General features: G+C 41.2%; 1 protein-coding gene across 1 annotated transcript in view; it reads left to right on the top strand.

Annotated features, from left to right (window-relative positions):
• The first annotated feature begins 2,587 nt into the window (after positions 1–2,587).
• PTPN9 (protein tyrosine phosphatase non-receptor type 9) overlaps positions 2,588–24,849 on the top strand; it is a 75,092-nt gene continuing 52,830 nt past the window's right edge. The window contains exon 1 of the mRNA XM_058542115.1: positions 2,588–2,946. Within this exon, the coding sequence (XP_058398098.1) occupies positions 2,884–2,946 (63 nt within the window). The 5' untranslated portion in view covers positions 2,588–2,883. The remainder of the gene's footprint in view (positions 2,947–24,849) is intronic.

The following is a 24,849-nucleotide window of genomic DNA, read 5'->3' as shown; positions in this document are numbered from 1 at the left end:
TTAAAGGCAAGGCTTTGTATTCTGATTCTCCTAAGATTAACCTCTAAGAGCAAATCCAGCCAGCTGCCTTGCATTTGGTTTTGTTACCCACGTCTCTACTCAGAGACTTCCAAACATTGTCCTGTTAGGGCTGTGATAGGCAACAGTTCCGGAGAACTGTTCCCTTACACACCCACACACCCACACACACAGCTGTGCCTCTGAAAACACTGCTGAGTTCTCTCTCCTAGCTCACTCTGTTAAGCCTCTTCCTTTATTAATTCTCCTCACCCAATCCCTGCACTAGGAGTTAGAATGCCTGGAGTCAAGTTCTGGCTCAAGACTAATTAATTAGCTGTGTGACTTTAGATAAATGACTAACCCTTGGTGTCCTGAGGATCACTGGACAAAACAAGTATAAAAGTCAATAGTGGAGTTAGAGACTCCATCCTCTCCTGTGTCCACTCAGTGGTTTGTAGTATGTAGGTCCTGCGATTTCTCACTCCAGCTTAGTCCTAGAGCCATTTACTTGCTTAGGGAGAAAAACTATATTTGTTTAAATTACTATTTAAAAATATTTTGGAAAAGGTTATACATCGACATGCAAAATTTAAACACACACGCACACACACACTATGTTGTTAGAAGCCAAGATAGTGGTTACTCTTGAGGAGAGTAGTGATTGGGAGGGGACATAAGGGGGGGCTTTGGAAAGTTGGGAATGTTCTCTTTCTTGATCTGTGTGCTGGTTACATGGGTGTGTTCAGTTTATGAAAATTCATCAACTGTACACTTATATTTTCACTTTTATTTACGTATATTATACTTCAATAAAAAGTTAAAGTTAAATAATAAAGTTAAAACTTAAAATGTACAAAAGACCATATATGAAAAGTCTTCCTCTCCCTTCTGTTCCCCAGACTTTCAGTTCACCTCCAGGGAGACAATCACTGTCACCTTTCTTGTGTATCTTCCCAAAGCTTTTCTATGTATAAATAAGTTTACAAATATATGTTCTTTTTTTTTCTTGTACAACTGAGCATATTATGCACACTCGTTGAGTCTTGCTTTTTTCACTTCATAATATAGCTCAAGGATCACTCCATATCCTTACATGTGAAAGAGACCACTGTCTTGTTCATTGTTGTAACCCCAGTGCATAGCCCAGTGCCTAGCATACAAACATACTTGTTAAATAAATGGACTGTCTTCCAGAGGAGCATCTGGTTGCAATACTGAAACCGTAACTCTTGTATAGGGTGATGAACTCAGCCCGGAGTCAGCCTTATTGGTGCAAAGGATAAAATAACCTACCTGAGACAGAAACAGATCCAAGCACCAGGGGTTTCTTCTCTAACCAAGGGCCGCCTGAAGTTCCTATTACAATGATGCAGAAATGAGGTGAGGTCAAATGTTGCTTTTAAAGCCCTGGAAGGAGCATCAGAGCCCAGAGCACCTTCCTCAATGGTCTGAAGACTCCTCCCTCGGATCTGTCTCCGCGTCCCAGGGCTTCAGACCTTGGGACTAGCTGTGGCACGCGTTTGTTAGTTGGTCCCTTTTGGAATATTTATTTTTGGTCTGGAATGATGCAAAAACATATCAGACCCAGCCCTGCCTTCTCTGTGCCCCCCTCCCCCAAACTGACTCCAAGACCGTACCCTGTAAAACTGCGAAGCTCCTTGCTGCGCTGGCCTGAGTGAAAATCAAAGGTTCGCAAAAGCTGCGTGATTCCTGAATGAGGTTCGAAATCGGATGCTGTTTTTGTGAGGGACTAAAATTAGTTACACTGTTGATGGATTACAGGATGCAGCCGGCAGAGAGAGAGAGAGGGCCGCGACTAGCAGGGTCTGTGCCTTCCACTTGAGCATCCTGGACCTCGCAGGCAACCTCTCCAGGGCCTTTCAGTCAGCAAGTGACATGGAAATAGATGAGGGTCGTGGATTCCTCACGTAGGTGGTAGCAGCAAGTAACCCCAGGCGTGGTGCCCGGCAGCAGCTAGTTTTCAAACGAATGTATTCTCTTCCTCCTCCACCGAGCTCAACCTCATAAAACTCACACTCCTTTCTTCCCTTTTCTCGCTCGCCGCAGTCCAGAGCTGCCCGAAGCCCCTCCTCCACCCCGGTTCCTCTCAGTCTCCCCTTCCCCCGCCGGACCCCTCCCCCACTGCTTCCCCCTACTCGAGCTCCTCTCCCCCCACCCCGCGCCAGGTCCCTCTCTGTCTCCCCCTCCCGGACGGCGTCCTCGCTCCGCCGGGCCTGCCTGGCCGCCTGTTTGTGAATGAGACGCTGTTTCTCAATGGAGCCGCGGGGGGCTCGGGCGGCCGCAGCGTTGGCGGTGAGCCGGAAGGGGGGCGCGTTTCCCTCGCTCCCTCCCTCTCTCCCTCCCGCTCGCCGCCGCGGCTTTTGAGGAACCCGCTGAGAGGCCGCCGCGCCGGTCGCGGGGCCCGTATCCCCGAGGACTCCTCGTCACGTTCTGGAGGAGCCGGAGCGCCGCCGAGGAAGCAGGACGCCGAGGCCGGCGGCCTTGGGGAAATTTCCGCCGCGACCCTTCGCTCTGGGCTTAGAAAGTTCTTGATTCCCTAGTTCCCTTTTTAATCCCGACTAACAATTAGCTCCTCTTGCACTTATTATTATTTTCTTTTTCCGGGAGAGGAGGGGGAGCGTGAGGAAAGGAGCGAAGGAAATAATAAAGGATTCCACCCAGAAGAGAGCGACAGTTCGGAGAGCTTTTTCTTGGGACAGAAGCGGCGTTTGCGGCCGCGGCGGGCGCGGGCCCCGCGGGCCCCACCATGCGCGAGCCGGCCTCGGGCTGCTGAGGCGCCGGGACGCGGAAGCGGAGGCCGACAGCCCCGGGCTCCCCGCGCTCCCGGGCCACTGGTGTCCGCCGGGCGGCGGCGGCGGCTGGATGGAGCCCGCGACCGCGCCCCAGCCCGACATGGCGCCGGAGCTGACCCCGGAGGAGGAGCAGGTAAGCGGGGCTTGCGGCCGCGCGGTGGGTGTGTCCGGACCCCCGAGGCCTAGGCCGGCCTCTGCCTTCCGAGCCCGTGCTGCTCGCTGCTCCGGGCCGGCGGGTGGCCTCTCCCCGCGGCGACCGCGCCCCAAGCCATCATGCCCTGAAACCGGGGCGCCGCTGGACGCTGCTCCTGGCCTCTTCTGTCCCTGCGGCTTACGGGCCTCATATTGCCCCCTCCCTCTCCCCGGTGGCAATTAAAGTTCCTCGAACTGGGGGGCTTCCTTTTCCCTCTGCCAACCCCTCCCCCGACATTTGCAGAACGCCTACTTGCCTCCGGCCCTTCCACATCTATAAATTTTTTGCTTCTTTCCGTGAGGGTTTGTGGTTTTTTAAGGGCAGGAGAAGCCCCAGTTCGCGGGGAGGGTTCCTGCGGGGACCGACTCCCCTACTGAGGAGAGTGGTGATAGGCACTGGGTGCATAGATGCCCTAGATTTTCAGAGGAGCCCCTCGGGCTTCTCAGAGGGCTGTGGCAGGCCTGCTCGGACAGATTCTGGGAGATTCAGGCCTTCTGGATCTGGACAGATTCTGGAAGATCCGTGCTCCCGAAGTCCGTGGCCGTGACGGCCGTATTCAGCTCTCTCAGGCTGGGCGCATCGCCTCACCCCCACTTCCCTCCCCCCATCTCATCTCACTGTCTCCATCTTCCCGAAGCCTATATTGAGCTCCATTGTTCCTTAAAGCTTATGACCCTCAGTTCCCAGAAGGAAGTGGTTTGCTGTGTCGTTGGGGGGGCTTGGGTAAGGGAAAAGCCCAGGGCCCTTATAACTTTCCCTCTCCCACATTCTTGCTGGGGAGACATGGACCACTCCTTATGAGGAAGATAGGAAAGTCTGCCAGCTGAGATTGGGAACCCTAAAGGCTTTTCTCTGTTTCTTCCTTGGCACTCCCATACCCGGCCCAAGCTATGCTCAAATATAGCTGTACTCTGATCCCATGTTTTTTTAAAAAAAAAACCTGAATTAAGGAAAAGATGAACCATGCTGGTAACCCATTTCAAGCTCTCCAGCCCTTGTTCCCAAGGACCACATTTGGTAGCACGGTCTCTAGTATGGAGACAGTCTGGTTTTACACACCAGTGTTGGTTAATGGGCTTAAGACCTGATTTTTAAAAAGCCCTTGACTTTTGTCCTCATTTGTGGAGATGACATTAATCATATTTGGCCTCAGATCACAGTCTTGCCTTTTGATGCCTTGAGATAAAATCAGCATGGGAAAAAAAAGAAAAAAATTCTGCTGCTCTGTACAAGCAGTGGTAGGTAACAGCCTGGTAACTGCAGTTGTGTGTTAATAAAATGCTAGGAGAGGGAAAGTTATAAGGGCCCTGGGCTTTTTCCTTACCCAATAAAATGCACTAGGGCCTAGTGCAAGCAGGTGGCCAAGGAGCCCATCTTGCCAGAATTAGGGAATTACTTCAGCATTAAGGTGTGATATGTTAGGTTGATATTAAAGGGGCAAAACTCTTTCTTTCACTTATTTTCTTTGGGCTAGTCAGATTTGAAGTTTCTATATTTCTGAGACTTAAAGGCATCCAGTATTCCACTATGAAAATGACATTAAGTGGCAAATTAAAAAATTAAAACCTAAGAAAGTAAATACTAAAGTATTGATAAAGTATTGGCTTTACTCTGTATATAGTGTGTATATACATACAAGTGTGGTTAGTAAAAATCTTTTATCTTGAATGAATGTGATGAGCATTGACAAGAAGTGGATGGAAACAGTAAAATATTTATATATTAAGATCAAGAAGTTATGTATTTTTTCTAACCGTACCTTTTCTTCCAAAAAGCCAGGTTTTCTACAGGCATTTCCAAATGTTGAGACACAAACATAAAAGCAGCATAATTCCAATTATTATAATGCCTGATGAAATTTCATATTTTAGTTTAATATCACATAAGAGTACTCTTAACTGTTAAGATTTCTTAAAATATTTAAATTAAACAGCAGCAAATTCGTGTTAGTCTTATCAAAGTAGTTCGTTATGGGAAATGACTCATTCCATAGTGCTGCCCCATTGCTCAAACCAATTTAAGAACTCATTTGGGGTTGATTTCAAAGCTTGTGGCAGAGTCTGAAATATCTTTAGTGTTGGGAAGATCTTGTTCTTTTGAGAGTCAATTTGATTTTTGGAAGTAGCAAAAAATCTTTTGGAACCCTATTTCATAAGTAAAGTAAGGGACCAAGCTGGGTTAAAACAGGTTCAGGCCAAAGTGAAATGCATTTAGGCCCTTTTTGGGGTGTGTAAACTGCTTTAAAGATGTTTCTGGAGCAGATCCCTCCTGAATGGTATGTTCTATACAGTCATGCAAATCAGAAAGCCAGAAGTTTCCTTGGATACTTTGTTCTCCCTTAGCCCATATATACTCCACATTAGGTTTTCCTGAATATCTCTTGAATCCATCGACTTCTTCCACCCCACCCTCATCTCCCTAGTCCCCAAGCTACTATCATACCCTGACAGAACTTTTGTTTCCTACCTGATCCATTTTGCATTCCTTAGCTCTTATTCCAGAAGCCAAAGGCAAATTGCAAATCCAATTGCATCTTCCTTCAGCCTACCTGCCCCCAAAATAAGTATTCATGAAACTCTTCAGTGGCTTTTCATTGCTTTTGGCGTGGTACAGCTCTTGAATATGGTCCATAGAGCCTCCTCGCCTCCTCGCCCTTGTGTGGTCTAGAGCCCTAGCTAATTCTCACACCTCATCTTTGCCCCAGGCACACTGGCCTTTTGGTCCTGCATTTTTGCTTGTTTCCTCCTGCTGCAGGATCTTTGCACAAGCTGCTCTCCTCTGTCTGGCAACACCCTCCACTGTTAACTCCCTCTTCATTCTTTTTTTTTTTTTTGGTGAGGACGATCAGCCCTGTGCTAACATCTGCCAATCCTCCTCTTTTTTTATTGCTGAGGAAGACTGGCCCTGGGCTAACATCCGTGCCCATCTTCCTCCACCTTATATGGGATGCCGCCACAGCATGGCTTGACAAGCAGTGCATCGGTGTGCGCCCAGGACCCGAACCAGCAAATGAACCCCAGGCCACCGAAGCGGAGTGTGTGCACTTAACCGCTTGTGCCACCCGGCCAGTCCTCCCTCTTCATTCTTTAGTTCTCAGCTTTCACTTCCTGGGGAAGGCCTTCCTTATTTCCCCAATTAGATTAGATCCCTGTTAGTGGCTCTCAGAGCACCATGTACTGTCCTTTACATCATTTATCACAAGTTTACACTATTTGTGCGATTCCATGACTGGAAGCTCCATGAGGGTTGGAACTGTGTCTGCTTTTGCTCACCGTCATTGGCACATTGCCTAACATAATAACTGGCATTTAATGGGCAATCAAGAAATACTTGTGGAATGAATGAAGAGTAGTTGTGTATGTGATTTGTACACAGCATCATCTCCTTTCAGAGTGGCTTATAAAATTAAGGACATTGTTCATTTTGATACACGTTTTGAAGGTCGTTATTACTTGATAGTCTCATTTCCTATCTAGGCATGTGTTGAGCTGATATTATACCAAGTCCTCATTTGTAACTTTGATATTTCTTGCCTTTGTTTTTTCAGTTCTCAGTAATTATAGAGCCTACAATTGAGTTACAAGAAAAAGTATGATTTGCCTTTAAGGATCTTACATGAATAACAACAGAATAATAACAGTAACTGTTTCCTGAGCTCCTGCTTTGAGTCAGGCTCTATGCTGGGCATTTCACATATAGTTAATCCTCATAAGGTTGGAATTATTACCTCACTTTGCAAATAAGAAAACTCAGGCTGAGAGAAGGAAATTACCCAAGGTCACATAGCTAGCAAGTGATGGAGCCATGCTTTCCACCCAGGTCTAGGTTATTCTGCCTCCATTGCAAATGTTCCCTCTGTTGTATTACATAACTTCTGCTGAAGCAGTTAGCCAATTTACCAAGATGCCTGCGTGGGTATATAGTAGCTAATTTTATGGGTTTTGGTATTGATGTGTGTTTGGTTTTGATGATGCTTCTTAAAATATGGCTTAAAAAATGCAGACAGAAAAAATTTGGAAAACCTTTACTCAGACCTACGTATTGCAAGCAGAAACATATCGCACAGTCAATGCAAGAAATTGTGATGAAATTACTCTTGGAAAAAAATTTGTTCCTCAAGGTAGAATTCATAACTCTCCATTTTGAGGTGTGGTCACAGTAAAAATTTAATTTTTCCATATCTTCTTTTTCTTTTGTACAAGAGAAATAACTATTCTTGGAGCCAAATATGAAGAATGTTATCTCTCCAAACTGTAAAAACCAAGGTGTTTTTGTGTCAGGAATATATTCCTTTTTTTTGAGATGTTTATGTGTAAATATAAAAGCGTTTCTTAATCGGCTGGCAAAGTTGTACATTTGGCAGTGTGAAGGGTAACTTCTACATATCAGTACTAATCTTCATTCCTATTATTTATTGTCTTAATTTTACTTTTCCAAAGCATATACTCACATATTTAACTTGACCTGACGTTGGTAATTTTATTGAATTTGCTAAATTATAGTTAGCTTGACTACCGAGGATCGGTAAGGGTATCTTATTCATCTGTTCTCTGTCTATGTACCCTACAGAAAGTTAAGTGGGCTCCTTGGGTTACATGTATTTGGGCGTAAGTTGTGAGGAGGACTCCCTCTTTATAATAAACCATAAAATAATGACTCTTAAACTAGGATTCTAAGGATGTTTGATTTCAGCAATTATAGCCTTTTAGGGTCTTTCGGTTTTGCATGGATTCCCAGTAGTGATTGATAGGATAGAATAATAGAGTAGTTTTTTTTTTGTGAGGAAGATCAGCCCTGAGCTAACATCCATGCTAATCCTCCTCTTTTTGCTGACGAAGACCGGCTCTGAGCTAACATCTATTGCCAATCCTCCTCCTTTTTTTCCCCCAAAGCCCCAGTAGATAGTTGTACATCATAGTTGCACATCCTTCTAGTTGCTGTATGTGGGACGCGGCCTCAGCATGGCCGGAGAAGCAGTGCGTCGGTGCGCGCCCAGGATCCGAACCCGGGCCACGAGTAGCGGAGCGCGTGCACTTAACCGCTAAGCCACGGGGCCGGCCCTAGAATAGTTTTCTAAAGTGCTTGTGCTTTTATTCATATTTTCATTTTAGACCCAGGATGGTTTTATGTCATGTAGTGCTTCTCTCATAAAAACTAATTTGTGAGTTTCTTTAAAGTTGCTATAATAAATAAGCTACTAATTATTTTCACATCCTCTAAAGAAAATTCCTATTTTGGAGCAGATGTTCTTTAGTGCTTGTAGCGTTGTTGTAAAGTAAAGATTAATAAACTGATGCACGTAGAGTACTCAGCCTGATGCTTGCATAGTGAGCACTCAGTAAGTTAGCCATTATCATGGTATTCTCTGTCTTTGAAAAGTGAAAGATTTTAGAGCCAAGTTAGCTTAAACCAATCCCAAGGGGGAAAAATATTCATATTCACCCTGGGGACCGTCACTTAGCATGGATTCTTATGAATGCCAGAAAATAGTTATTTTGCAACTTTATAGTGTAGTTTTCAAAAATCTATTCTAATTCTGTTCTGTGGTTTGTGTTCTTATAACGGAATCTTCTAAAGCTAATCATTTAACTGCCTTGCAGTGGACTTCAGAGATTTTTGGCATTTTTCCCAAGGGCAGGGGTTTTGTCCTGGTTCTTGTGGCCAAGAACTTCCCTTTTCCCACAGCCTCACATGTCGTGTGCTAAATGTCATCTGTCCCCCTGGAAGTAACCATACGTCAAGGACTAAATGATTCATAACATTGGGTTGAGGCCTTCTAGAGAGGGAAAGGCGAAGAATTCTCATTTTCATTATTGCCGGTTACTAATGATATTGTAATTAGCAATTAGGTAAAATCTCATTTGGATGTGAGAATTTTACTCTTAAAATTTCTGAGCATATCAAGAGTCTTGGACTTTAGTATTGTGAATGTTAAGGGACCTGGAGGTTTTCTTGAAGGAACCTGACCTTTATTACTTATTAATGAATTGAAAAGTAAGATGGACCCTGCTTTATAGAGGAGCTGAACTGTTTTACAGAGGTAGAAGTTAAAGCTCATTGTAGGTCAGTACATTTGAGCCTTATTTTCTGATTTGTTTACCTTTATTGTCTTGGAAAAGACATAGTAATGTTGGGATAATCCAACATTTGTTTTCTAAACATTAAGCCCCATTTTATAGTGGAATGGCTGGTCCACTGCAGTGTCAAGATTAGATGTCATAGCCCCTAACTCTGATAATTTATTCAGATAATAGAACCTCCAGTGCTATTTCAGCCATTTCACACCTGTTCTACCATCCTGCCTTGATGTCTCAGACGGTTCGGGGTACTTTCTTTTTCCAAATCAATCACTATCACATTTCCCCCTATACACACCTCCACACAAGAGCTCCTTGGTTGCCCTTTCTGGCCACTGGAATAGTCACTGTTTTTTATCCCTCTTCCTCTGGAGTAGGGGTAGGTGTTCCTACAACAGGTAGTTTAGCCTGCACTCTTCAGTGCTGGAGGGCCTGTACCTACTGGAATGAGCACTTTCATATCTGATTTTGAAAAGACCTCTTGAAAACCTAACTTAGATGGCATAGGGATGGGGAGCAGGGGTGGGAGGCTGAGGAGCTCCAGAGCCCATGGGAAGAGTTGTTTGTGTATTAAGGATTGGTTATCTCTTAGGTCCAGACTATAATATGATGAGACCAAAACAGTAGATTAGAGGTGGCTTTTTCTTTAGTTTCTGCTTCTGAGAAAAGCATCCCATTTTTCTCTGGGAAAGACAGTTTCTGTTATGTGTACAGGTTTCCTCTGAAATACCAAACTCATCCAAAACACACACACACAGTTCTTGTCTTTTTATCCAGCACAACTGGCACAGATCTGACTAGGCTTATAGAATTATTATGAAACCAGAATTTATTCTCAGAATTGATGGGTAGATTCTAAAGAGAGCCGTCTATGACTTTAGTACTGAAGTGTCTGGGGACATTAATCCATTAATTACTTGTTCATTGCTTGAACAACTGGCTGATCTTTATCTTTGCATTTGCTTTTATATACATCATTATTACATGATATATATGGTTATTAAGGGCCGGCTCCGTGGCTTAGCGGTTAAGTGCGCGCGCTCCGCTGCTGGCGGCCCGGGTTCGGATCCCGGGCGCACACCGACGCACCGCTTCTCCGGCCATGCTGAGGCCGCGTCCCACATACAGCAACTAGAAGGATGTGCAATTATGACGTACAACTATCTACTGGGGCTTTGGGGGAAAAATAAATAAATAGATAAAAATTATATCGTTATTAAAATCAGTCTTTTTAAAAATAGGTATTTTAGATTCTCTACAATGACCATGTGTTTCTTTTATAGTTAAAACTGATAATACTTAGGTGGTGCGTGCTCTATACATGTTTAGAATTATGTTATTAATCCTAGTATTTAAGATTAATGCAAATCTTGCCTTTTTCTAAACAGAACTATTTACAAGTGAAACCTGGGACTTTTGGGAGGTGATGGAAATGAGTCTGAGGTAAACTTCAGGAATCCCCAGCTTCCTCTGTGGCTCCAGGTGTTTTATTTAATCTTTTTGAGTCTGTTTTGTCCTCTTTCCTTCAGGAGCTTTTAGGAGACCTGCTTAATTTAAATAAGCAAAATCCCTTACAGTTACAAAATGCTCAATTAATAGTTGTGATAATAGTATTCTTGCCCTCTGTGCTACAGGAAACAATGTTTTTCAAATAAGAATAGGAAGAAAAATTAAGAATCTGACTTTGTAACAATGAAATGGAAGATTTCAAGATACCCTAAGACAGTTATTAGGCATGAGTAATGTATCTGGAAGATGGTAGTGAGGCTACTTGTTAACACTTTTTGCACCATTTATTGGTTCATTGGTTTATTTCTTTTTTGTAGGTTGTAGATTACTTTAAGGTGCACTAGTCATCATCATCTTTTTTCCCAGATAAAACTATAAAAGGTCATCTGGTGATCTAAAAATGACACACACTTGGAGTGCAAAGAATGACAGTTTATATCATCTTCCATATCTTATTTAAACAGTCTTTGTGAAAAAATTCTCATTTCATTGTTTAGCTCAGTGGTTCTCACCAAGGGTGATTTAAAACAACCCACCCCTCCTTTCCCCCTGGGAACATTTGTCAATGTCTAAAGATACATTTGATTGTCACAATTGGGGGGTTGCTACTGGCATCTAGTGGGTAGAGGCCAAGAATACTGCCAAACATCCTATAATGTATAGGACAGCCCACCACAACCAAGAATTATCTGGCCCAAAATGTCAATAGTGCCAAGGTTGATAAACCCTAGTTTATATTTGAAGAATTTTGTAGTTCTTAGGAAAAGAATTACATGTTGCTACTTTTTAGTTAAAGATACGTGTTTGGTTAACACATTTAGTATTTATTCAAATATGTGTCCCCAAATACTGGTTTCAGCGATTGACTTCACATACTGAAAAACTTTAGTCTAACACTTAAGTATTTTGCAGCATAACCATCACAGAGGATAAAGTGAGCCATTTCCACAGCGTTTGTGAGGTTTTCAGAGATGAGCAGATTTTATATGACAAGAAGAACACTACTGAGCCCTGCCACAGAATGGTAATAATGGGAAGGGTCATTTTTGCTTTCCCCTCCCAAATGTTTCTGTGTTGCTATGAAGTATCTGTGTTCCTCCAGTGATTGAGGTGATTATTATGTATCAATCCCTTTTCCTTTTCTGAGAGGAAGGTTTTACATGTAACAAATACAATTTGTTCATTCATTCAGCAGTCATTTATTGTCTATTGCTGTTTGCCAGGTTCTTGTTCCACATGGATTGGGGGCTCTCTGTCCTTGAGGAATTGCCCTCTAGATCTCTCTAAGGAGTTCTTGAATTGTGGTCTACCCTCCAAGGAGGAGGACCTCTTATGCACATTGAGGGCAGAGACTTGATCTTCTTTGCATCCTTAGTGCACATTATGAGAGTTCAAAATATGTTTGCTGAAGAATGAGTGAACTGTATTGAAATTATTCATTCCTCACACAACTCATGAGGCAGGTCTTGTTTTGCTTAGGATGATTATCTTGATTATACAGGGATGATGTCCAGAGGCTTTCAATAATTTACCGAGGAAGGCAGCACTGGGACTCAAACTCTCCTGATTAAATGCATTGCTCTCTCTAGTAAACTTCTGTCTTAACCACGTGTTTCTCTGTGTGACACACCTTTATGCATATACTCTAGAAATAGCTCTCTTGGCATTTGTGGGTTGAACGTTCCTGGTTTCAGCTATTCACAAATTTCCCTACAGAGATGTGGCTGCATTGTTCCTAGGTACTTATTGTACATTTATTTATGAAAGAAATTATATGCTTTAATGGGGTTGGTGAACTTGAGGGTTCATATAGGTCTCTGGCTGTACCTCTGAGAATGTTGTAAGTCTATTCTTTGCCTTTGGAAAAGCAGTCTTTGGTTTTCTATACATAGAGTTTAATCTTTCAAATATTATAATTGGTGTAATGGGGAAGTATATATGGTATACTTGCTAATCAATGACTAGGATGAGACTAGGTATGAGCTTTAAAATTGTTTTTTTTCCATGATACCTTCACTTTGCCCATGTTTTTGGCTGTACTTAAGCTACTACTAGATTTTCTTTGTCAATTCTTGCCAAGTATAAAAGTTGAGGAAGAGGGGCCAGCCTGGTGGCGTAGTGGTTAAGTTTGCGCATTCTGCTTCAGTGGCCTGTTGTTCGCTGGTTCGGATACCAGGCGCGGACCTACGCACCGCTCATCTAGCCATGCTGTGGTGGCGTCCTATATACAAAATTGAGGAAGATGAGCACACATGTTAGCTTATGGCTAATCTTCCTCAGCAAAAAGAGAAAGATTAACAGGTTAGTTAACCCAGGGCTGATCTTCCTCACAAAAAAAAAAAGTTGAGGAAGAAAATTTTAAGGATTTTTTTTCCTCCTGGTTTTTACTTTCTATACTTTCAAATTTTCTCTGTCTTAGATTCATAAAGGAAGAAAAAGAGTTACTGAGAGAAAGGCCTGTTTGAACATAATACATGAGCACAAGAAAACGGTTTTATTTGGGAATGACCTTTTGTCTCACTGAGACTTTAGCTCTTCTATGCCTGGGAAATCTGAAAAGTGAAGAGAAAATGGTATTTCTGGCTAGGTCAGAGACTTAAAAATGATTTAGCTAGCAAGATTAAAATATACAGGATTTTCCAACATACTTTTCTTTTCAAAAATAAATCTTTTTAGATTAGGATTTTAAATGTTATAGAGAAACTATTTGACATTTCTTGAACTAAGTGCCAGTGCACCATTTGTTTATAGGTAAAACTCAGCATTATTATGGAATTATCAGAGACATTTAAAAAAAATTGAAAATCATCCATCTTTTTTTTCTTTAGCCACCCAAAACATCATTTTCTTTCTTAGTTGATATGAAGCTAGAGAAATGCTAGCTTTGGAGGTGATTTTGTGAGAAAATTGGAAGCAACTGGAAACTGGTGTTTTGAATGAAACTGCTAGGACCACTTGAATTTGGAAACTAGTCAGAACCTCTATTGTTGTTATGCTGTCCTTAAGTGCTACAAGTGTTGGTAAAAGCCCACATCAAAACTTGTGATAGGGGCTGGCCCCAGGGCTTAGCGGTTAAGTGCACGCACTCTGCTACTGGTGGCCCAGGTTCGGATCCCAGGCACGCACCGATGCACCACTTGTCCGGCCATGCTGAGGCGGCGTCCGACATACAGCAACTAGAAGAATGTGCAACTATGACATACAACTATCTACTGGGGCTTTGGGGAGAAAAAGGGAAAAAAAAAAGGAGGATTGGCAATAGATGTTAGCTCAGGGCCGGTCTTCCTCAGCAAAAAGAGCAAGATTGGCGTGGATGTTAGCTCAGGGCTGATCTTCCTCACAAAAAAAAAAAACTTGTGATAATTAAAGTGGCTGAGCACTACCTACTAGGATGGCTATAATTTAAAAAAAAAAAAAAAAGAGAGGGAGAAAGAAAATAAGTATTGCCATTGCCGGTGGGATTGTAAAATGGTGTGCCACCGTGGAAAATAGTTAATGGTTTCTCAAAAGATTAAACATAGAACTACTATATGACCCAGCAATTTCACTCCTAGGTATGTATACAAAAGAATTGAAAGCAGGCGCTTGAACAGATACTTGCATGTAATGTCATAGCAACGTTATTCACAATAGCCAAAAGGTAGAAGCAGCCTGAGTTTCCATCAACAGATGAATAGATAAACAAAATGTGGTATATACATACAACGGAATATTATTCAGCCTTACAAAGGAATGAAATTCTGATATATGCTAAAATATGGGTGGACCTTGAAACCGTACTTACTGGAATAAGCCAGATACAGAAAGACAAATGTATGATTCCACTTATGTAAGGTACCTAGACTAGGCAAATTCATTGAGACAGAAAGTAGAATCCCAGGGGCTGGGAAGACACGGAAAGGGGGAGTTATTGTTTAATGGGTACAGAGTTTTTGTTGAGAATGATGAAAAAGTTTTGGGTATAGATAGTGGTGGTGGTTACCCAACATTGCAAATGTATTTAATGTCACTGAATTGTACACTTATAAATGATAAAAATAAGAACTATGTATCTTTTACCACAATAAAAAAATAATGGCCAAGCACTATTCTGCTTTACAGGTTTTAATTCATTTTAATGAATATTGTGACTGGTGAAGCAAAGGAAAGAGAATAGATGTTTCCACTTCTAGTTTGACTGCTGATCTTGAGCCTAGAGTCTCTTACATAAGTACCGTGTCTTGGTTACAGAATGTATCTATGTTAATAATTTGTTAGAATTTGAATTATCATCTGTTTTAAACTCCTGAATATTTCACCTGTGAGATGCAGTTGAGGTCTACTCAGTAGGAGAATAAGGAATTTTCTGTGTAGGACAAAGCACTGAATGTTATGATGCAAATGGACCCATATGTATAGCATCTTCCTCTCTCCCACCCCATTCCCAGTATAGTTCTATGAATGACTTGAAATATTGTTGATCTAGAGCAGTGGTTCCCAAAGTATAGTCTCCACACCGGCAGCATCAGCTTGCCCTGGGAGCTTGTTAAAAATGCACATATTCAAGTCTCACCCTAGACCTACTGAATCAGAAGCTCTAGGGGTGAGGTCCAATAATCTGTATTTTAACAAGCCTCCAAATACACACTTAAGTTTGAGAACTAGTGATCCAGAGAATAACTAGGGTGATGTGGTATTGGTTGGGAAACCATCTAGAAGTGAGTTTAGACATTCAGGCTCACTTCAGGAAGGAAAGGCCTAGATTTACAGATTGGTTCTGGAACCCTAGGTATAGAGCTAGTCAGAACTGGATGAAAGCTCCAGGAATCATCTGATTCTAGACTAGAACTGTGCTGTTCTAAGGAAGAGGAACAGCAAGGCATAGTTCTCAAAGACTGGCATTTACCATGGTTTCTCTCATCCAAAGAAAGAGCAGAGCCTCTATCTACTTGAGAAATAGAAATGGAACCAGGATGTCCACATGGTTGAAAACAGGGCATTGAGACTCCTGATGTCCACTGCAGATGGCATTCCCTAGAGAGGTGCTTGGCTTCTAAGGGAGTATTGAATGAAAGGAGACACAGGCTGTTCTGATTCAGCCAGGAAAACCTGCCAACTTTGACAAGGCTATTTCATAGGGAAGCTCCTGTTACTCCAATGTCAGTTGCCCTGATAATCTGGACCTAGGATTTTACTAGCTTTTACCGTCTTGGTCCTGCCAGGGAGCTGAGCCCGGTTCTAATTGGAATTGAAAATGGGGCAGTGCATTGAGGATGGCCAGATTGCAGGGCAGCTTTTCCAGGTTTTTTTCTTTGGAGGTTTGCAAGTGACCTCTAAGGTACAATAAGCTGATCTACTTGTACTATTTTATGGGCATAAATAGGTTTGTCCCTGAGTTTATTTGAGAACGTCCTTGGATTTGGAAGTATTGATTCAGAGTTTGAAATGGTTGAGGTCTGATGACTGACATTGCTTAATTTCAGTCTCCTAGCCAGCTATAGCCTTTTGAGGAAGGAATGGAGCTGTGGGTCATGGAGACATTTAGGAACAGTCCCAGTTTCTTGATTATGTGACAAAGGCTCAGGATTCAGTTACCTTAGTGTACAAGTTGTGAGGCTCCGTCTCAGGAAGAAAGCAAGGGGCCGGTTACGTTTGGCGTAGATTAGCAGTGTAACTGAACTTAGTGGGTTCATCTCTTGGTGAGTGCGGAGCCGAAAAGCACAACCAAGGCAGAAGTAGGTGAGGAAAAGCACAACCAAGGCAGAAGTAGGTGAAGAAAAGGTTTATTGCTTACAAGCAATAGAGAAGGCGGAGGATAGCTCCCAATGCACTGTCTCTCTCAGCTCAGTGCTGGTGGAGACGTTATACACAAGAGAGCAAAGGATAACAGGTTTTTTTGTAACAACTATGTAACAACTGTGCTCATTCAGGGCACATGCGTAGCAGGTGAACATGCTACTACATACATCATATGATCTGAAAATGGCTGCTTGGACTCTCCCAGAGGAGGAGAATTTAAGATGCTGATGAGTTTAAGGTAACATTAGGACGCTTGGAGCTGGAACAACTTGTAAGGGTCTTGTTGCTAACATGTGAGTTCCTCTGCAAGATAGCAACATCTGGAAAACGGAGACAGCAACTTCTGCAGAACAGAACACATGGTTTCTTCCTGTCTGGAAAACATTTGACAGACCATGTTACTTATTGATCAGATCCTCAGTAACCCTTTCTTTGCCTGGCTCCCTGGTCACAGCAGCAGCAGGTCTAATCTACAGGCCAAGGCCAGATTAGCAACAGGTCTGACATGCCAGGTCCTATACTTTTGGACTAGAAGTCATCAAGTCACTCCTGTCAGATCCATTTGACATTGGCAAAATTGAATTTGAGTGGTATGTGGGGGGAGGGGGTGCATGGGAGGGAGATGAAGATGAAGGGAGGAGGGAGGTGGGGAATCTGTTAGTTATAAGAGAATGAAAGCAGTTCAGATAGCTTCAGTTGTGTGAAGTGGAGGGAATATAGAACCGGGAAGGAAGGAGCTAGTTACTGTGTTTTCAAAGCTTCTAACCATTTTGATTTTTCTGGACTGATTCTAATTTGCCAGTAACCTTAAAGTTTAGCACTCAGAACTGAAGACAGTATTACAAATGAAGTCTGATCGGCCTCCTTGTTTGGGGCTTACTTGTTTTGGACACTGTGCTCCAAATTCACAATAGTAATTTTTGGCAGTCTTAGCAAACTGTTGACTCATAGATTCAAGTTAACTAAGATCTCTACATCTTACATGCTTCTGTTAAATTTCATCTGGTGCTTTTAAAATTGGTTTTCTTGTACTTACCCTTCTTAAATTTCATTTTGTTAGATTTAGTGTTCACTACCATTTGTTGAGTCTTATGTGCCCAAAACTTTACAAGTATTACCTTTTCTCCCCTCTTACAACAATTCTATGGGATATTACTCCCATTTTATAGATGTAGAAATTAAGGCTCAAAGAAGTAACTTGCTTGCATTCTAAATAGTAAAGGATACAACCTGGTATTCAAACCCTGCCTGTCTCAGGCGTTTGTAGCAATGGGACCTGGCCAGGGACAGATGCAGAGCAAATCATGGAAAAGAGTATGGGCTTTAGAGTCAGGCTTGGTTTTGGAATCTTGATTGTATCATCATAAGTAGTGTGACTTGGCAAGGTCCTTAACTTGTCTAGGCCTCCATTTCCTCATATATAAAATGTCTTAATACCTACAAATGAGCCTGTTGGAAAGGTTGAATAAAACATGGATGCCAAGTGCTTGACTCATGGCCCAGCATTCTGTAGGCTGTCAAATAAACGTTAGTCTATTTGTCTCCCTCCTTTCAGGGACTTCCTTTAAAATCCTTTTATTTTTTATATCCTTTAAAATTCCCCCCCATAGGGCTGGCCCTGTGGCGTAGTGGTTAAGTCCGAGTGCTCCGCTGCTGGCGGTCCAGGTTCAGACCCCGGGCGCGCATCGACGCACGACTTGTCAGCCCATGCTGTGGCGGCGTCCCATATAAAGTGGAGGAAGATGGGCACAGATGTTAGCCCAGGGCCAGTCTTCCTCAGCAAAAAGAGGAGGATTGGCATGGATGGTTAGCTCAGGGCTGATCTTCCTCACAAAAATAAATAAATAAAATAAAATTCCCCCCTGCAGATCCTCATTGATTTTTTTAAAACATTGTCTTTGGGTATGATTGTTTATTTTTTCCTGCAAGGCTATCATATACCCCACTGTGGCAGCACACTTGGCCATAGAAAGTAGTGGTTAAGAACTGTACCACAGATTTCTGTGTGATTATTATGAGCGAGTTACTTAACCTCTTTCTGCCTCAGTTTCATATGTAAAAAGTGGGTATTAATAGTACCTACCATAAAGATTTGTTGTGAGGATTAAATAAGTTAATATATATGAAGTCCTTGGAACAGTGCCTGGCAGATAGTGCTGTTTAATCTTTGCTACTATTAATATCTGTAGATTACAGATAATAATACCTACTTTGTATGGTTATTATGAGAATTAAGTGAGGTAAGTGTGTCAACTCCTTAATATTTTGCCTGACAAATATATAACAAATTAATAGAAGGAAATCTTACTGTCCACAAAGATATCATGACACTCTCATCAAATGCCTTGCTGAAATGTAGATCTGTTCTGTGTATCAGTGATTTTAAAACTTTATCATGCACAAGAATCACCTGGAGATCTTGTTAAAATGTAGATTCTGATTCAGCAGGTTTGTGGTGGGGCCTGAGAGTCTGCATTCCTGACAAGCTCCTAGGTGATGCCAGCGCTACTGGTCTGCAGACTTCACTTGGAGTAGCACTGCCATATATTACATTCCCTTATTTTTCTGTCTAGTTGTATTCTTTCTTGAAAGACTTGCTTTCAGTAAATTGCTTCTGGTGATCACTCTTCCCCTCTCTAAAAGCTCAAAGCCCACCTTTTTAAAAAAGAATCTGTTGGCCAGGGCTAGGTATATATCAGCCATGCCGTTTACCAAGGATTGATGTCAAGGTTGTCAGGGACTGGGAACTTTTGTAGCCCTCAGTAGATGCTCCCTCTTGGAAATTAGGATTATGTTTGCTCATCCTCAGGCTTTGACACCTTGCTCATCCTTGAAGTTCTACAGCAGGGAGTTCATCAGGCTCCCCTGGAGTTCTCAGGATCCTAAGGTTTTACAGGTCTGGAGGCTTGAACTGATTTGGAATAATTAGGGGCTCTACTGTTTTGAGCTTCAGTTCTTGCTTTCCACAAGGCTTCCCCTCTTCAAGTTGAAGATTGTACTTACTGGTAGAGAAATGAAAGAAGTAGGCATTGATCTAGACAGTTCTGAGAAAGCCCTTTTTGTTATCCTTAGCTTCTTTATTAACGGGTCTTGGCTTATTCTGGACTGTGACTTTCCCTGCGTTTCTCCTTTAGGTCAGAACCACCACTCTCTTATCTTTTTTTACTTGCCGTCTTTGTACATGTGTGTGTTTGTGGGTGGCCTTTTAATATCTATACTCATGGAGAATGCTAGATTTTTCCCTTTTTAAATTTGAATTGCTATAATTAATTGCATAATTGATTGTCACAATCTCACTTTTGAGGATTTCTTTAAAAAATACCAGCACATCTGTCTTTAGAGTTTTAGATTATGAAATTTTAATTTTGTGAAATCTACATTTTAAAGCACTGTAACACAATGGATAAAAATGTGGGCTCATCAGAGTTGGAAAACCTGGGTTTTGGTGCAGGCTCCACCACTTTTCTTGTTTTGGGACCTTGGGCAAGTTTCTTAACAGTTGGAAATCTTAGTTTTCTCATCTGTAATGTGGGGATAATAGAGTATCGGCCTCCTAGGGCCATTGAGAGGACTTGACAATCCCTGTAAAACTCAGTATCTGATTGTGGTTAGGACTCAATATCCAATAAATATTAGCTATCGTTAATAGCTAATTTTGTTAAAGGTCTAGTGTTTAAATCAGTGTAGTAAGGTTTACCTAATGCCTTCACAGATAGCCAATTATTTGATCATGTGAGGTAGGCAGGTATTCTCCTTTTTGGATAAGGAAACTATGGTGTGAAGAGTTTTGACTGGCCTGAGGGCACACGAGTGTGGCAGAACTGGGTCATTAATCCAGGATTACTGGTGCCACGTCTAGGACTTCCTCTCTTAACTGCCTTCTGACAATACTTAGCTGTTGGCTATCACATTTTCAAAGATTACATGGTTACTTTCTCTTTGACGGCCTTTTAATTTTTCAGCTAGTCTGTCTTCTTGGTCTGGATTAAGTCCAGTATGTGTAGTTCCCTCATCCTTTTAGGGTGAAACTGTCAGCAGGTATTTGTCAGATTTTCTACCCCCTCCACCCTTTTAAGATAAATGTGACATCCAGCAAATGACGAGGTGCTTGAAGTTCCCTATCTCTAACATCATCACCACCATGCCAATTTTGGGATCTGAGTCAAGAAAATAATCCATATTCTCTATTATTGAGCAGCCTGAAGGGTACTCCAACAGCTGTATCATGTCCATTACTCTTTCTTCCTCATTCTGAAATTCTCTAGTGTGGTTTGTGGATTTCTATTGGGGAATATCATTTTGAGACACATTGCCATCCCACTTCCCCTTTTGAAATTTGAATGAGATTTGCCCAACCATTGGCATACTGCATTCACAAATCCACTACACTGAGGTTTTCATGGGTAGGGACCATGTCTTATTTATTTTATAAAATTCATAAACTTTATTTTGTATATAATACAAATACAAATAATGTATTTTGTATATAATCTGTTACAGATGTTTGAAGTTAAGATATTGGCGATTTAATTCTCAGATATTTTCTTTTGTGACTTAATAGTCACCTCTCCCATTGCTTTTCTTATGTCATTTCTAATATTCTTTCCCAGTTTTATCCAGGAGTTTTTCTCTCTTTCTCTATTTTCAATTTTAAGCTCTCATAATCAGATTGGCAAGTGTTCGGACAAACATGTTCTTCCTAATTCCTGTGAACGACACTCTTTTAGCAAGCCGAGAGCCCATCATCATTCATACATTTACTCACCAGAATGGTGCCAGGTACTGTGCTTGGTGTTGAGTATGCAGTTGTGAGCATGGAAGACTTGGCCCCTGCACCTCCCCATGCTCACAGTCTAATGCTAACAGATAGACAATAATATAAGCTTTTATAATACTGTGTGCCTGTCTGGAAGGCAGTAAAAACTTCCAGGATGAAGAAGTGGGATTTAGACTGACACCTAAAGGGTGAATAGGAATAAATCTGGATTGGGAGTAGTGGAAAGAGAAGAATATTCCAGCATGATCTGGAAAGTCAACTCCAATTTATTGACAGTCATTCATATTCCTGCCTTTTTTTCCCCTAAAGTCTCAGCCATCAATTGGAAGAAGAGATTAAAATTGTTACTAAAAGCCTCCCCCACCCCCTAGGTCCTCCAAATCTTTCAGATTTTTTTTCCCCTAGAAGGACTTTGCAGGTTTCTCCTGGTTAAGTGGTTCACCCTCTCATTAACCAGCTGGAATGGGTAACAGTTGGCAAGCTACTTTCAGGTTCCTCCTTATGGAGGGTGAAACACACACACACACACACACCTCCTTATGGAGAGTGAACTACACACACACACACACACACACACACACACACCTCCTTATGGAGAGTGAACTGCACACACACACCCCCCACCTCTGGGAACCTGGATGACTTTGTTCTTGCTGATGGTGAGGAGCTTCCTGGTTATTCTCTAGATTTCTGTTTTTTTCTACGTTTCTCTTCTGTGTTACATTCTACTGCCCCTCAACCTCTTGACATGGATTTTCTCCCATGACAATTTAAAAGTGTTTACTTCCTTGTTTTCTTGTTGAATTATTTCCTACATTGTCTCTGGGAGTTCTTCATTCTCTTTGATAACCTTTGTTTGGAGTATGGTTTTTAAACCTGACAGGAGAGATACCAGCTAGTGTTTTAGTAAATATGCTGTTGGCAAATGCCTCCAGCAGGAGAGTGAGTGTGGCACAATTCCTCCAGTGCCTTGGAGTATACCCTGTTTAGGGTTTGGGTTTTCTAAAAGCAACGATAATCTTCTGTCCCTTTGTAGAGCTCTCTAACTCATTCCCTTTGGCCCTGATGATAAAGACTATCAATAAACATCATTTGGTGGCATAGTTTAAAATACTTTTTAAAGCATTATGTTCAGATATCCGTATTATATATATTTTAGTTAAAGACTATATAAAATTAATACATTTTATTTTTTAAGTAGATAATATAGTCACATGATTTAAACTTAAAAGGTACAGAAGAAAATCTGGTAAATGTTCTCCCTCTTGCCGTGTCTCTTAGCCACCTAGTTCTCCTCTGAGACAATCAATATTACCAGTTTCTTGTATATTCTTGCAGAGTAATTTTGTGCATAGACAAACACATGACGTATATATTATCTGATAAGATGAATGATATGTGTCTTGTATTTCTCAAGGCCACCTAGGAGAGTGGAAAGACTATAGAATCTGTCAAGACTTGGATTCAAACTTCAAAATCTCAGCTCTGCCTTTATTAGTTGAGTGACCTTAGGCAGCTTGCTTAGGCTCTGTGTGCTTTAATTTCTTTATGTGGTTGTTAATACTTAGCTTGCCAAGGCTGTTGAGTATGATGTATGTACAGTTCCCTCTTTGGCGCATGTTAAATGCTTCACAAATGGTTGCTACCTTTATTATTTCTTGCTGGACCACACTCTTTGACCTGTGTGAACTAGGAGGGGCAAAGTCTTGCTCTAACAAGTGAATGGATTGAATTGCCTTCTTGACTGTAATGTGTGACTGATGCTCTCTTACACATGGAAGGGAACCATGAGCCAAGGGAGACAGAAATAGCATTTTGAAAGGAATAGAACATTTTTTGTTTGTCAGGTATTGAAGACTGGCTATTCCAGGTCTAGGGCCTTCATACTTGGCTAGTGGAGTGCTGATAAACCCTAGCCCTTTACTTCCGTTGGTAGGAAGTCATTAACACTGAGGAGCTTTTCATGTTTAATAGCTCAATTAACTCTGGCCCTTCAGTATCGCCTAAAGCTTTGGACTCTTATGGGAAACTTCACTTGGTCAGCCCTACTTTGGGTTTCCTGTTGTTTAGTTCCCAGTGTGATGTTAATCCTTTACTAGTAGTTAGCTTTTTTTCTTTTTGGTTCTTGCACAGTGCTTGATGTAGTAGATGGAAGAGTCTGGCATTTCATAACCATTCTCATTTGGTTTCATCAGGAGGATGGTGCTAGGCCTTTCTTCATGGTTATCTGGCTTGAGCATTTTTGATGGGATTTGTAGGGGTTTGAGTTTGAAGTTCACTTGGTCTCTTAATGAGTGGAAGAAAGAGATTTTATATCTTGCAACACATGGATACCAGAATAGAGAGACCTGATAATGTGGGGATATCTTTTAAAGTAAGAAAATTTTTGAATACTTATTGTGCAAGGTTCTGCGCTGGATGTTGTAAACAGTTGGTTGTGAGTTCCCAAAATACTGTTACCCAGATTGCTGGGAGTAGTCCTATTAATGATTTATCTTTCGTAGACAAGTTATATTTACTGTATCCTGTTTGAAAGGACTTGATATTTAGTATATTGATAGAGAAGATTTAATTGGGGAATCACTGGAAGGTAGAAATGCCTACCCATTTGAATATGTGAACCTAGGAATTGTGTCATGTTTTATTTATTAGGAATTGTGAAGTACAGAATTTCTAATAGCTAAGGCCTGCACAAGGAATCAGAAAAAATTTTAAGAGATATTAAAATACTCCATAGTTTCTTTGACTTTTCGAAGGAAAGCATTAGAAATTAAAGACAAAAGTGAAACTTATTTTTAAAAAAGTTTGGTCCATGGAAATAGAGTAAATAAATAGAGACAGTGAAGGAAAGGTGAGTTGAAATCAGTTAGACTTGAGCGCACGGTAAATACTTTTTAACAAATAAAGTGAAGCAGGTCTGATGGCAAGCACTCTCCACTGCCTTCCTGTGTGAATTTTTCAGCTGCTTTATGATCCAGGAACTGACTTCAGCTGGAGGTAGACTAGGAATGCAGATGATAAACCACCGAAATGTTAACAAATTTTTACTTGGTTCATTGATCTGTGGTATACTCATTTTAAAAAAAAAAAAAAAAAGTTTTTTCTTTTTAAAAAATAAATGAGTCAGTTATTGCCTTTAAAATGAGAACCATTTATTTACAGTTAGAGATGGCTGCACAGATTTGGTTTTCATTTTTAACTTTTTTTTTTATTAAAAATTTGGAGGGCTGCCCATTGGAGGTTTTTTTTTTTTCATTTTTAGAAAGTTTTAGTGGCAGTAGTAATTATAGTATAATTTAAGTAATATTGGTAGTAATTTAAGTAAGCAAATAGAACTATTTTGGATTTAATTATTTTGGATTTAATTTGAAATTCATGTATATTTTTCCATTTTATTTTTTTCTAGAAGGAAAGTAATAAAAAACCATGGAAACAAAAGGATAAAAGGTTTTTGGTTCAGTGTTTTACAGATTAATGCTATGTTTGGGATCTCTTAGTGTTTTTAACAGAAAACTGTGATGTACTTTGATGGCTGCATAATGGTCCATTATATGGACATTCCATAATTTATTCATTTGCCTATTTATTGTTTTAGATTATTTCTAATACTTTGCCTTTAGAAACAATGCTACAGTAAATAGCCATATATCCAGTACTCATTGCAGCATTGTTTCTAATGCCAAAATATTAGAAACAACATGT

Source organism: Diceros bicornis, chromosome 5 (genome assembly GCF_020826845.1).
Source record: "Diceros bicornis minor isolate mBicDic1 chromosome 5, mDicBic1.mat.cur, whole genome shotgun sequence".
NCBI classification, from domain to species: domain Eukaryota; kingdom Metazoa; phylum Chordata; class Mammalia; order Perissodactyla; family Rhinocerotidae; genus Diceros; species Diceros bicornis.
This window is presented reverse-complemented; position numbering and strand designations above follow the sequence as displayed.